Here is a 14,339-nt window from a genome sequence, read left to right on the forward strand (position 1 = left end):
TTCCTCTGTTCTTTTGTCTGGGAACTTCTGCCGCACCCTCATTCACGGCTCCTCATTTCTTTGATTCCATTTCTGTGGAATCAGAGTGACCCAGCCCGCTGTCTGCTCTTCCCTCTCCAGCCCGTGCCTGAGATCAGCCGGCGAGTCCGAGCCCTGAACCAGCAGCGGGCAGCGGGGGGGCTGCCAGGGGTGCTTGTGCACACGGACGCTGCCCAGGCCTTGGGGAAGCGGCGCGTGGACGTGCGGGAACTGGGCGTGGACTTCCTGACCATCGTGGGGCACAAGGTGTGTCCGCCTGGCCCCCTGCCCTCCCGCAGGGAGACTCCTCGACACCCGTGAGGCTCACCCCTGAGCAGAGCCCAAGGCACCACTCACCCTCCCTCACCTGGCGTGCCCGGCATGCCCGCCCAGCGAGGCCCTGGGTCAAGGTGGCCAGGCGGACTGTGGCCCTGTGGCCAGGCAAGCTGTGGAGGGGTTGGGGAGGGTGGGGAGGTGGGGAGGGAGGGGGTGGAGGGGTGATCTCAGGTGGGCTTAGCCCGGGAGCGAGTGTCCTCTGCAGCTTCCCAGGTGGTGCAAGCGGTAAAGAATCTGCCTGCCAATGCCAGAGATGTAAGAGACACGGGTTTGATCCCCGGGTCAGGAAGATCCCCTGGAGGAGGACATGGCAGCCCACTCCAGTATTCTTGCCTGGAGAATCCCACAGAGGAGCTGGGCGGGCTGCAGTCCATGGGGTCAACAAGGAGTCGTACAAGGCTGGGTGACTGAGCAGCGGCGGAGTGTTCTCTGCGCTCTCAGCCCACCCCCACCCCCACCCAGGGACGGAAGACGCAGGGCTCATCAGTGAGGGCTCGTCTAATCTGACTCACAGGGCAGCTCAGGCAGTGAAGGTGTGGTTTTAGCGACCCTCAGCTCTAGGCTGTGCTGGGGAATTCTGATAGTTAGCAGTGAAGACCCTTCTGAAGCTCTTGTGTCTCTCTTCAGCAGCCAATAGAACCGGGAGTATTTTTAGTACTTTCTTCCCAGCTGGTTCCCAAGGGAGTGAGTGTGCCCATGTGACACACCGGCATGTGAAACTTCCCCCTAACGAGGCTGTGAGAGCGGGAGCCGCCCACAGGATAGCTCTCGGCCACCTCTGGCTCCAGCCCGTCCGTCAGCCTCCCCCATGGCTGGCAGGTGCTCTCTGCCCCTGAGCTGGGGCCCAGCATCAGCGCCTGCCCCACACCCATGTCTGGACGGGTCCCGGCCACGAGACCGCAGAGAGCAGGGCCCTCACATTACAGAGCATCTCCGTGTCGCTCTCAGCACGTGCAGGAGAAGGTCCCTGAAGGTTCTTGTTGGATAAGTAACTGGCTTTTCCTTGCAGTTCTACGGCCCCAGGATCGGTGCGCTCTACGTCCGAGGGCTCGGTGAGCACACCCCTCTGTACCCAATGCTGTTTGGAGGCGGACAAGAGCGGAACTTCAGGCCAGGGTAAGGCAGGAGGTGAACGAGCTGTCTGCCCACTGGCCACGCCGTGGCCCTTCCGCCTCTTGGAAGTGCTGTGATAGACCCTCCACTGAGTCGGACATGGCTCCACTGGCTGACTCTGCATGTGGGACTCACACGCATGCCGTCTCGCTGGGGAGGAGTCAAAGCAGATGAAGCAATCTGTCTCGTGGCTGCTTCAGTGTGCCCAGTTCCTTCTGTTATTTGGGCCCAGCCGACAATAGAGGGGCCGCTGCATACCCCCCAGCCTTGGCTGAGATGTGCTGCCCCCTCTTGACTGTGGGGGTGCACAGGGCCACGTGGAAGCACCTGGCTTCCTTTCTGAAAGCTCCTGTGTCCTCACGACTTGCAGGCAATGGAGGTGGGGCCAGCACCACACGTGTTGTCAGCAATGTGATAACAAGAGGGAGAGACCACACATGCGCTGGGTCCCTGCGGTTTCTTTTGCCTCCTTTATTCCAGAACTAAAGCAGAAGAAGCCAGCGACTAGAAACACCAGAAAGGGCTGATGAAGAAAGCCCAACGAGCCCGCTCTCCAGCTGGTGGCAGGGAAAGAACACCCTAGCAAGACGGGAGGCTTCTAGACAACACGTGCTGCCCTCCCACTGCCACCATGGACAGCTGCCTCCACCCGCTCCCACACCACGGAGGTGCCAGGGGCCCAGACTTCCACCCACACACGCTGTGACAGGAGCCCACAGCCTCCAGTGCCAGAGGGGCCAGGACGCCTGCCCCGCCACAGCGACGCGCCCCCACCACGGTGTCAGCGGGGACCACATGGGGACCCTGGGCTTCGGCCCACATCCGTCACTGGCAAGGTGCCTGCTCCTCTCGGATGTTGACTCGGACTGAGCTGGGAGCCCGGACGTCTACCCCTGCCTGACAGTGAAGAGCAGGGTCAGAAAGTGCCAGCTACTACAGAAGGGTTAACAAACATCAAGAATCATAAAATAACACACAGACATTCAGGTTTCAGTTTAGAATTGCTCATCATATTGAGAACCAGAAAGATCTTAAACCAAAGAAAGGAAACTATCAATAGATGCCGACACTGAGGTGATAAAGATATTCGAATTGTCTAACAAGAGATTTTAAGGCAAAAACAATAAAAATGCTTTAGTGACCAATTATGAACACACTTGAAACAGAAGAAATAAAAAGTGTCAGCAAAGAAGAAGAAAATACAGAGAAGAGCTAAACTGAAATTTTAGAACAAACAGTTTCAACAACCAAAGTAAAAAGGCCATGGGCAGGCTCACCAGCAGAATGGGGGCAATAGAAGAAAGACTCGGTGAACTGAAAGAACAGGATTAACCACTATAAAAAACAGAGAGGAATCAGACTGGAAAAAAATTGAGCAGAGCCTCAGGGACCTGTGGAACCAACAGAAAATCTAACATTCATTTCATTGAGGTCTGAGAGGGCGAGGAGAAGGAGGATGGGATGAAAAAGAACTTGGCAAAGAGACAAATTCAGAGATTCAAGAAGCTGAACAAAACCCAACCAGGGTAAACCAAAAGAAATACAAGACATAAAAAATAAACTTCCATAAATGAAAGACAAAGGAAAAATCCTGAATACAGCCAGAGGAAAAAATAAACAACTCCTTACCTATAGGGAAAAAATAATTCAAATGACAGTGGATTACTCATCAGAAATCACAGAGGCCCAAGGAAGTAAGGCAAAATTTTCCAAGTGCTCAAAGAAAAGGCAGGCCTGTCAATCCAGAGTCATGTACACAGCAGAAATATCCTCAGGAACAAAGAAGGAATCAAGATGTTTTCAGATGAAAGAGAAAACTAACAGAATTTGTCACCAGAAAACCTATGCTAAAAATGACTAAAGGAGTTCTTTACATAGAAAGGAAACAGTAAAAGAAGTAAACTTGGAACAGCAGAGAGAAAAGAGCATGATAAGCAAGAAAATAGGTAAATAAAATAGACTTTCCTTCTCCTCTTGAGTTTTGTAAATTATGTTTGATAGCCTAAGCAAAAATCATAGCACTGTCTGATGTGGTTCAAAATGTATGTGCAGGGAGCTTGGCTAGTGGTCCAGTGATTAAGAATCCACCTGCCAATGCAGGGGACATGGGTTTGATCCCTGGTCCAGGGAGATACCCCATGCTGTGGGGCAACCAACCCCAAGTGCCACAACTCCTGAGCCTGCATGTTGCAGCCACTGAAACCCACACACCCTAGAGCCCGTGCTCCACAGCAAGAGAAACCGTCCCAGTGAGGAGCCCAGGCGCTGCGGCAGAGCGCAGCCCCTGCTCGCTGCAGAGAAACCGTCCCAGGGAGGAGCCCAGGCGCTGCGGCAGAGCGCAGCCCCTGCTCGCTGCAGAGAAACCATCCCGGGGAGGAGCCCAGGCGCTGCGGCAGAGCGCAGCCCCTGCTCGCTGCAGCTGGAGAGCAGCCCCTGTGCAGCAACAGAGACCCGGCGCAGCCAAAAACAAATAATTTTTTTTTTTAATGTAAGTGGAAAAAATATTTACGATGATTATTTTGTGAATGGGGGAAAATAACAGATGTATAAAGAGGTACATTTTCTATTCTTTACTTGAACTTCTGAAAACTGTTTAAGTAACTCACAGAAAAGTAGAAAAAAGAAAACAGAGGAAAAAATAGAACAAACTGAAACAATAAAATGGCAGACTTAAGCCTGAACATCAACTATTACGTTGAGTGTAAATGGAATAAATATATCAATTAAAAGGCAGAGGTTGGCAGAATAAATTTTTGAAAACTGGCCTAACCATATGCTGTCTCTAAGAAACTCACTTCAAATATAGCAAGTTGGGAAAAAGTGTTTCATGTTAATCTTAATCTAAGGAAAGCAGGACTGTCTACATGACATTAGATAAAGGAGACTCCAGGGCAAAGAAAATTACCAGAGGGTGAAAGGAATAAAGAGTCAGTTCACCAAGAAGACATGGCAATCCTAATGTGGATGCACAAACAGTACAGCTTCAAAATGTGTGAGGAACAAAACCTGAACTGAAAGGAAAAGTAGACAAACCCACAATTACAGATGGACACTTCAACACCCATCCCTCAACAGTGGGTAGACAACTAGACAAAAATTGGCCAGGATACAGAAGAACTCAGTAACACCTATCAACAAGATCTAATCAACATGTTTGGACCTCTTTACCCAACAACAGTAAGATACCCATTCTCTTCAAATGCCACGGATTGTACACGAAGATAAGTTCATATTCTGTGCCATCAAACAAACCTCAGCACATTGAAAGAACTGAAATTACACAGAATGTTTTCTTTAACCACAGTGGAATCAAACTAGAAATCAATACAGGAAGATAATAAGAAAATCTCCAAACACTTAGAAACAACACACTTATGAGTAATCCATGGGGCAAATTACTGAAATGAATGAAAATACACTTAACAAAATTTGTGAGACACAGTTAAAGCATGGCTGAGAGGAAACGTGCAGCACTCAGTGCATATGTTAGATAAAGTGAAGCATCTCAGATCAGTAAGCTCCATCCGAAGAACCTAGAAACTGTAGAGCAAAACAAACCCAAAGCAAACAGAAAGAATGAAATGATAGAGATGTGAACAGAAATCAGTGAAATTATGAACAAAAATCACTTTTAAAAATCTATGAATTGAAGATCTGGCTCTTTGAAGACATCGATAAAGTTGACAAATGTTTAACTTAGCAAGACTGATCAAAAAAAGAGAGAAGAAACAAATTGCCATTATCAAGAATGAAATAAGATATCACTGTGGGCCCTGCAAACATCAAAAAGAATAATGGAATGCTGTGAAGAACCCCACATACATGAATTTGATATGAAGAGTGGACTATTTCATCGAAAAATATAAGCTACTGTAATTCCCCTAATATGAGGTAGCCTTTCAACATACGCTGCTGGAACACTTAGACATCCCAGGTAAAGATAGAAATCAGCCCAAGTCTCACACCTTATGAAATGTAACTGAAAATAGATCATGAACTGAAATGTAAAACATAAAACTGTAAAAATTTTAGGAGAAAATCTTCAAAAACTAGAGCTAAGCATAGAGTTCTTTCTTAGACTCGACACCACAAGCATCCATAAAAGGAAAAATTGATGAACTTCATCTAAACTTTTGTCCTGAAAAATGCTTTGTTAAGAGGATGAAAAGACAAGCTACACATTAGGAAAAAACATTTTCAAATGACATATCCGCCAAAGGGCTGGTCCCTAGAATACATAAACAAAAAACAAACTATGCAATTACTATACAACCTAGGAGTTTCATTCCTGGACATTTATCCCAGAGAAATGAAGACTGTGTTCACAAGCAAAGCCTGTACCCAAAAGTGTTTAGCAGCTTTATTCATCACAGTCACAAACTGCAAGCCACTCAGATGTCCTTTAATGAGCGAGCAGTTAAACAGCAGGGCACATGCATGCTATGGAACTCCTCTCAGGGATGAGGGGGAAGGAACCACGGACACACACTACAGCTTGGAGGAACCTCCAGAGGACTTGGGCGAACGAAAATAGCCAAGCCCTCCAAGTTATAAACTCTGTGATATCACTTTACATGACAAAATTAGAAACGTCCTCCCGGGATTAAGGAGGGAATGGGGCTGAGGGTGTGGGTGATGAAGAGTGGGCGTGGTTACAGAAGGGCTGCGGGAGGGTCTTTGTGGCGGTGGCCTTGTCTCTATCTTGTCAGTGTCCAGGCTGGGATTCTGGCCTGCAGTGTTACTAACACCTGGGGGAACCGAGTACAGGATACACAGAGTGCCTCTGTGCTGCTTTTTCCAACGACGTGTGAATCTATGTTCTCCCAAAATAAAAAGATTAATTAAAAAGAAAGGAGGGAGAGAGGGGAAACAAAAAAAAGGAAGAAGGACATCCCTGGTCATCCGGTGGTTAAGAATCCGCCTTGCAGAGCAGGGGACGTGGGTTCGATCCCTGGTCGGGGCACTGGGATTTCACACGCCACAGGGCAGCTAAGCCCGCACACCACAACTCGATCCCACCTGCCGCAAGTAAGATCTGACACAGCCAAATAAATAGATGCTAGGGAAAAGGTGGGGAGAGAGAAGAGGCGGAACAGCAGCTATGCCAGTCATACAGGCAGCTCTGTGGGTGGACAGGAGTGGGAGCAGGTTTGCATGACTCTGGGTGGGGGTGGAGGGCTGGGCTCGTGCGGGGCCGGCTCCAGGTCCTACAGGGGCCCGGCCTTGTCGCCCTGCCCAAACCCCCAGGCAGTCCCAGGTCACAGAACTTGAGCAATGCGTCAGATCCGACCATGTCATCCTACAGAGGAGGGCGACAGAGGTCTCACAGCCCCGGACGGAGCCCAGAGCCCCTGGCTCGTCCCTGTCCCCCCCGCCCCTCCCCCTCCAGGTGTCAGAGCCTGTCTCGGGGACAGGCCTGACCAGTGAACTTGTCCAGGCAAGGTCAGTGGGACCTTATTTCCTGTACTGTCAGCGCTGTTCATCTGAGTTCATTTATCTTGCTGTTAGTAAACAAGCAGGAAACAGCTCCAGAGGTTTAAGAGAACTTCATTTAGCCAAAGCAGAAAGTTAAGTTACTGTTTTGGTTTTTCCTGAAATAGAGTGAAGCGTTGTAGTTTTAGTTTGTTAGATCAACACGTGGGAACCACTGGTCTTCGGGGGTTTTCCTGTCCCCTGCACAGCCACACACGTGCACGCACGCATACACACACACACACACAACACCCAAAATCTCTAGTCACCAAAGATTCACCCCATATTACAGCTGAGAGGCTGCAGGGAGCGGGGCGGGGACTGAGCCCCTGGACCTTGGCCGGGTTTGGCAGGGGGACCGAAGAGATGGCTCTGGGGCCTGCAGCCGGAGGGGGGATTTCCTGCGGGGAGGGGAAGGGTCCAGACAGCGCTGTCACTTGGCCAGCCAGTGACAGCCAGGGCAGACTGCCCAGAGTGCACCGCATCTGCTCTCCCCAGGCCACAGCCATGGAGGGTTTGGGGCGGGGGGGGGGGCTGGCAGCTGCCCTCGTTTAGGAAAGATGTTGGCCTGACTGTCTTTAATTGAACACCTGACTTTCATATGGCTGGGATTTCTTCCAGGAATGTTGGTTAATTACTTTGCATGGAAACGGGACTGAATCCCTTGTCTTTTACAGGACAGAGAACACCCCGATGATTGCTGGCCTTGGGAAGGTAAGCCCTGGGGACCTTGGATGGATGAAGCTTGCTTTGTCCATCAGCATGCAAGGGAACCTCAGTCTTCCTCCTGCGTTTCTTCCTCACTCTCACCCCATATGCGGGGGCGGGGTCCCCACCCAGCGCACCTGTGGCACCAGCCAGGGGTCCTGCAATTCAGCCCATCCTGACACTATCCACCCTCAGGATGAGGGCTTGGTCCCACAAGACCCCCCCACCCCCGACAACCTCAGATGCCAACTGTCAACTGTGCTTGTGACCAACTGGCTGTGAATCAGAGGTTCCCACGACCCACTCCTCGAGTTCAGTGAGTCTGCTAGAACAGCTCACAGAACTCAGAGGAACTAGACCACTGACCCCAATAAACAGTTTATCATGAAAGGGTGTGATAAAGGACGCAGGTGGACACCCTGAAGGGCAGGATGTGGGAAGGGGTGTCCATGCCCTCGCCCGCGCCCCCCTCCCAGCACCTCTGTGTTCAGCAACCTGGAAGCTCTCTGAAGCCATCATCCTCCCGGGGTTTTACGGAGGCTTCGCTCAATCATTAACTTCGTTTCCAGCCCCTCTCCCCTCTCTGGAGGTGGGGCCGGGGCACTGAAAACCCCACGCTTCTAATCCTGGTTCTGTGACCAGCCCCCACCTAGAAGCCCACCCAGAGTCACCTCATTAGAGCAGGAGGCACTCCTGTCATCCAGGAAACTCCAAGGGACTTGGGAGCTCGGCATCGGGAACCAGAGTCCAAGGCCAATACTTAGAATAACGGCGGCTCCCTCATGCCGTGATGACTCGGGAAACTCCAGGGTCTCCATCTCTGCAGGGCCAGGGCAGACCACTGGGCGTGTTCTGTGGGCTCACAGCAGTTTCCCAGCCGCTCCAATAGGCGGCCCAGGCTTCAGAGGAGGTCACGTTCATGATCCCAATAAACGGACCAGTGTATTAATAAGAGAAACCTCGAATTTTATTTATCAACCTGGAGACATGCTTTTTAGGATCCGTGGAGTGGGTTTCATGTACCTAGCATTTGAAAGGAAAAGGCTCTCTTTTCAAGTCTTATAATATAAGAAACAGTGATATCATTCCCACAGGTTTGCTCTTCCCTGGATCCAGTTGCCCCCCCACCCCCACCCCCCCCAGCCTGGCTGCCCACCCCCGAAGACGGGGACACAGTGCAGCCTCTTAAGGAGGCTCCTTCAGAGGACCAGACGGCGGCCCAGCAGCAGCCATGGCCCCTCTGACCCTGCTGTCACTCGGGGCTGGGGGCCCACCATCATCGCCCCTCACTCAGCCTGGACCCCCTCGGTGCACTCCGGCCAGGACCCCCGCCCCCCACACTGCTCACCTTCCCCGGGAGATGTGTATGTCCTCACCCACCAAGGCCAAGTCCAGGTTTCCCGGCTGCTCTCCGCCCCTTCCCCGTGTGGCTGAAGGCAGGCCCCTCCTGCTGTCGCCCCCTTCCCACCCCCCCACATCCTCCTGTTCCTCTTCCGGTGTCCTCTGCCCCCAGTGGAGTGACCTGCACGCACCCTCCCACCCCTCCTCCTGAGGTCTGCTGCTTGCTCTGCTCCCCTGAAGCCTCAGAGAAGGTCCCCATTTGCCTTGTGACTTCCAGAGAACGTGGGGCAAGTTCTCCACCCCCGCCCCAGCCGGGCTCATTCTCTGCTTCCTCTCTGGCCAGCCTCCTCTCCCAGCGAGGTGCTCACCCCCCGGGGGCTCTAACGTCAGCCTGGGCTCCGGTCTTCCACCTGCCATCGCAGGGCAGACCCTGACCTCCGGGGAGACCCAGGTCCCCACCTGCTTCCTCAGCCCACGGCGTGTCCTGGTCTCTCTCCCCGGGGTGCCCCTTGTCACCTGGGCTCTCGCTGAGAAACCCAGGAGGGGCCCTTGGTCCTCCCTGTTCTCGCCCCCTGCACCTGACGCGGCAGCCGGCCCCGTCCGTCCAGCCTCCGCCACGGATGAAGGCCTGCCCCTTGTCCACCTCCACCGAGCCTAGGCCAGGTCACCCCCACCTTTTGTGTGGACGCCTCATGCATGCTCCACATGGCACCCAGCTGTGAACACACAGATCGGGCGGCTCAGACCCAGCTTCAGCATCCAGGTTTCGGCTCAGAGCCCGCTGTCGCGAGGCCTCCAGGCACCATGCTCTCGCTCACGCCATTCCAGGAGCACTCGCCCTTCCCTCCTCAGGGCTCCGCCCAGACGCCCTTCCCCAGGCTCCACACTCTCTTCAAAGCGCCCACCCGAGGTCAGACACAGCTGCCTCTTCCTCCGTCCTGTCTGTCTGTCTCTAGAGTGGGCCGGGAGAGCCTCCGGTCACTGACTGGGGACTCCACAGTGCCCGGGGCATCAGGAAGCCTGACAGCTGTCAGATGCCAGCCAACAAGCGAAAGGCGGGCAGTCGGCACGTGGCTTGTGTCCGTGAGGTCCCGGGGAAGCAGCAGTCGGAGGCGATGTCGCCTCTGCCCTCAGGAAGCAGCCCCTCCGCTGCTGTCTGCGCCCCCCACCCCATCTTACCATAACTGGGGTGCTTCATCACCCCGCGCCCTCCTGTGTCCGCAGGCGGCCGAGCTGGTGGCAGAGAACTGTGAGGCCTATGAGGCCCACATGCGGGGTGTGCGCGACTACCTGGAGGAGAGGCTGGCGGTGAGTGCCCGTGCCCAGAGCCCCGACAGGCCAGGACCAGACCCCGGGGGTCACGGACGCGTGACCGAAACATACCAGGGACAAGACACTTGATGCTCCTGTGAAGAAGATCCAAGTGTCCTCAGAATCTTTCTCTTCCAATTTACCTTGCCTTCCGCACTCAGTCTCCCTGAGTATTATAAGGAGATACTTAACAGATAAAATAATTCTGTGGGGCTTCCCTGGGGCTCCATGATAAAGAACCTGCCTGCCAGTGCAGGAGACGTGGGTTCCATCCCTGGGTCAGGAAGATCCCCTGGAGAAGGACATAGCAACCCACTCCAGTATCCTTGCCTGGAGAATCCCAGGGACAGAGGAGCCTGGCGGGCTACAGTCCGTGGGGTCACACAGAGTCGGAGAGGACTTAGCTACTAAACAACAAGAAAAAACAATCATTCTGTGTTGAGGGTGAGGCTTTGTTTTCCAGGAAGTCTGAAGTTCAAACAGATGTGAAGAGGGGGCTTCGAAGACACGACACACTTTGTACATTTTTCAGGCTGAATTTGGTAAGAGAATCCATCTGAACAGCCAGTTTCCAGGCGCCGAGCGGCTCCCCAACACCTGTAACTTCTCCATCTGGGGACCCCAGCTCCAAGGTGAGGAGGGAGCAGGCTGGGCCGCGCCAGGCCTGGCTCGGGCCATCGGGGGGCTGGTCAGGGGCTGGGGGCAGGTTCGCCCCGCCGGGCGCAGTCTGAGGGGCTCTGACCACAGCTGCTGACCGGCTCAGGGTGCTGCGACCGCAGACGCAGAGGCGCTCAGCACGCACAGGGGCCCGTCCCAAAGGTGGAAGGGAAGGTCAGATGAGCAAAAGATTAGGCCACTGGGCCCAGCTTTGTCCACAACTTTTACAGAACGCTGTGTGAGGGTGGGGGAAGGAGAGGCGGGCTACTAAACCCCGGCTGGGAGGGAGGCTGAAGTGCAGGTATGCGGGCTTCCTCTGTTGCTGCCATCGCCGCAGCCCAGGCTGGAAACCCTGGGGCTCAGGTTCAGGTTCGGATGATGCATCTCCCAGACGCCCGAGTCCCTGAGGCTGGAGTCCAGGGCAGAGCACCCTGTTTGTCTGGGAGGGGTTCCAGGGACCGGAGAGCACGGGGTGGTTTTAACTTCTTAGACGAGGTCATCGCCTCAAGGGTCTCCTGGGTCACTCCGGGGAACGAGGCAGCGTGTTCGGACCATGAAGGGGTGCTGAGGCAGCCATCACTGGACTGAACGCATCCTCTCTGGGAAGGAGGCTGTGGGAGGGGAGTTCCTCAAGTACCTTTCCCCCTTTTCTGGGGCAGACTTTATATTCCCTGAGGGCCTGTGTTAATTTAAACAAGACAGGCTCCTCGTTCTAAGTAAATCAGCCGTCACCGGTGTGTTTTTCTTTTGGCCACACCATGCGGCTTGTGAGACCTTAGTTCCCCAACCAGGGATCGAACCTGGGCCCTGGCAGTGAAAGCGTGGAGTTCTAGCCACTGGACCGCTGGGAAATTCCACCAGTGTGTTTTTTTTAAATCCCGTGCTTGTGAAGGAAGAAGACTTAACAAAGCCTTAACAAAGGCAGCTCCTGGAGCTCCCCCAGTAACACACAGAGACGTCAGGACGGACACTCTTACCAGGACAACACGGCACTCAGTAGGCAGCTGGTCGGGATGCTAGCCTGTCAGGGTATCGCGTCCTCGAGGCTGGTTTCAGGAGGCAGAAGGAGGCAGGAGGAAGCGCTTCTGCTGGGTCCCGCGGGGTCTCCCACCTGCGGTTAGAGGGGCCTGTGCCCTGGGATTTGCCAGGTGGCACCAGGGAGGGGCCTCCAAACTGGCAGCCGGGATGAGAGGCGGCCGCCGCCTGGCCTGCCCTCAGGGACCCGCGCTCTGTCTCCTCAGGCCGCGCGGTGCTAGCGCAGTGCCGGACGCTGCTGGCCAGCGTGGGGGCCGCCTGCCACTCGGACCTCGGGGACCGGTGAGTGCTCCGCACGGATATGGCCGCGGTATCTGGGGCGTGTCCCTGCTCCAGGCGCCGGGGAGCTCTGCGGCCTGGCAAGGACTGGGGTCGGGGTGCGGTGAGCAGGCATCACGGGCGCTTGGGAGGCGGGCGGGGGCGGGGGGAGCTGCAGCCTGGGGGTGCTGGGGCTGGCCCAGGAGATGGGGCAGCATCTCAGCGTGGGGCAGCCTGGAGGCACAGGGTCGGCGGCAGGCACCCACTTAGGCCTCAAGACAATTGGGAGCAGATTTGAGTTCAGATCTCTCCCCCTGCCAGGAGCAGGCTGAGGCGGGGGCGGCGGAGAGGGCGGGCTGATGTGGGGGCTCAGGCTCTGGGAGCAGTCAGGAGGATAGAAGGGGGTCTGCTTTCTTCGGTTGGGGGCATGCAGGTGGGAGGGCAGCCAGACGAGGCGGCCTGGGCTCAGGAGAGAGCAGGGCTGAGGTCCTGACGAGCAGGGGCCCTCAGTGGAGGGAGGCCGGGCGCCGGGGCCGTGAGAGACCACACAGCTCTGACCAGGGGCCGCAGCCTCCCGCAGTGCAGCAGGCCAGCCCCCAGCCTCCGTGGCGGCCACGCAGCCCCGCTAAGACCCGAGTCCGTTAAACGCCGCGGGGACGGAGGCCTCTCCCAGGGAGGGGGCCGTGGCTGCCTCCAGGGTGGAGTCTGCGGCTGCAGAGCAGGGGGCCCCCCTGCTGGCAGCGAGGCTGACCGCCTCCCACCCGCAGGCCGTCCCCGGTGCTGCTGAGCTGCGGCGTCCCCTTCGACGTGGCCAGGAACGCCATCCGGCTGAGCGTGGGCCGCAGCAGCACCCGGGCTGAGGTGGACCTCGTCGTGCAGGACCTGAAGCAGGCAGTGGCCCGGCTGGAGGGCCAGGCCTAGTGCCCGCGGGAGCCCCTCCTTGTGCCGACACTGCCGCCCCACAGCACCTGGGGAAGGGGAAGTGCCGTGGCCACCTCCCTGCTCTTCTCTGGGAGGAAGGGCGAGCTTGTCACGGGCACCCCCTTCCTGGAAGGTGGCATTTTTATCCGAAAGATACAATCCTAGCATTTATCACCGGCTGCTACCATGAACATAGGAAGCGTGATTTTCAGGGGCTGTCCTGGCCTCCCCGCACTTGTCTGCAGAGAGGGCAGTGTCGCCTCACCCCCAGACCCTCCTCAAGGCCTTTCCAGAGGCGGGGGCTGGCTGCTGCGGTCAGGCCCCCTCCCCGCGGGGCACCCCGCACTTCCCGCCCTGCCCATTCCGCTGGTCACCTGCTGGTCCCTCGGCCGTCAGCCACTGGGCGCCTCCCCACCGGCCCCCGGGTCCCTGCTGCCCCTTCCCTCTGATCACCTGCTCAGGGTTTCGGCTCCTCCATCAGCCGTGGGCGCCCTGTGAATCTGAGTCATCCCCAGACAGGCAAGCCTCCATCCCTCACGCCTTCCCCCCCAGGTGTGTTCAGGAGGGTTCTCATATCTCCACAGATGCTCTGGGGTGTCTGATTCACGGCAAATGTTATCTGTGGAGACATTTACATAGGAGTGGTTTTTTTTAATTGAGCAACACATTTAATGTGTGATTGAAAGGAGCAGAGAACTTCATGATGACATTGAGAATACAACTGTCAGAAATGAGATGAACTAATAAAAGATGCCGATGCTTGTTTTGGACACTTTGTGGTTTTTCTAGTTTTCGCTTTGTTGGGGGCAGCGGGTGTCTGTGCCGGCTTCGAGATGGGGTCAGACCCACCGGTCACTGAATAATCCCACATTATCTCCAGGACTCCAGCTTGAGATCATGTCTGCGGGAGCCCCACAAGGCAGCTCCCTGACACGAGTGAGCATCCAGCAGGCTCCAGGCAGAGGCCAGGGCGCCCCGAGCTCGCCAGCTCGCACTGTGGGTGTCCAGCCCCACTGCAGATAACGGCCTGGAAAAAGATGCTGGGCAGCTCTGAAAGATGGGCTTGGGACCATGAACTCCAGCCCCTGTGGTTGGAGGGTGGGCTGGGGAGGGCACCCGAGGCCCTCAGCCTCCTCTCAGGGGCCTTCCTGTCCAGGGCCAGACCCTGG

General features: G+C 55.5%; 1 protein-coding gene across 4 annotated transcripts in view; it reads left to right on the forward strand.

Moving 5' to 3' along the window:
* SCLY (selenocysteine lyase) overlaps positions 1–13,940 on the forward strand; it is a 33,720-nt gene extending 19,780 nt beyond the window's left edge. For all 4 annotated transcript variants that reach the window (XM_061122607.1, XM_061122608.1, XM_061122611.1 and 1 more), the window contains 7 exons: positions 121–285; positions 1,364–1,470; positions 7,617–7,653; positions 10,213–10,296; positions 10,832–10,931; positions 12,198–12,273; positions 13,017–13,940. In XM_061122607.1, the coding sequence (XP_060978590.1) occupies positions 121–285; positions 1,364–1,470; positions 7,617–7,653; positions 10,213–10,296; positions 10,832–10,931; positions 12,198–12,273; positions 13,017–13,170 (723 nt within the window). In that variant the 3' untranslated portion in view covers positions 13,171–13,940. The remainder of the gene's footprint in view (positions 1–120; positions 286–1,363; positions 1,471–7,616; positions 7,654–10,212; positions 10,297–10,831; positions 10,932–12,197; positions 12,274–13,016) is intronic.
* Positions 13,941–14,339: the final 399 nt, after the last annotated feature.

Source organism: Dama dama, chromosome 20, assembly GCF_033118175.1.
Source record: "Dama dama isolate Ldn47 chromosome 20, ASM3311817v1, whole genome shotgun sequence".
NCBI classification, from domain to species: domain Eukaryota; kingdom Metazoa; phylum Chordata; class Mammalia; order Artiodactyla; family Cervidae; genus Dama; species Dama dama.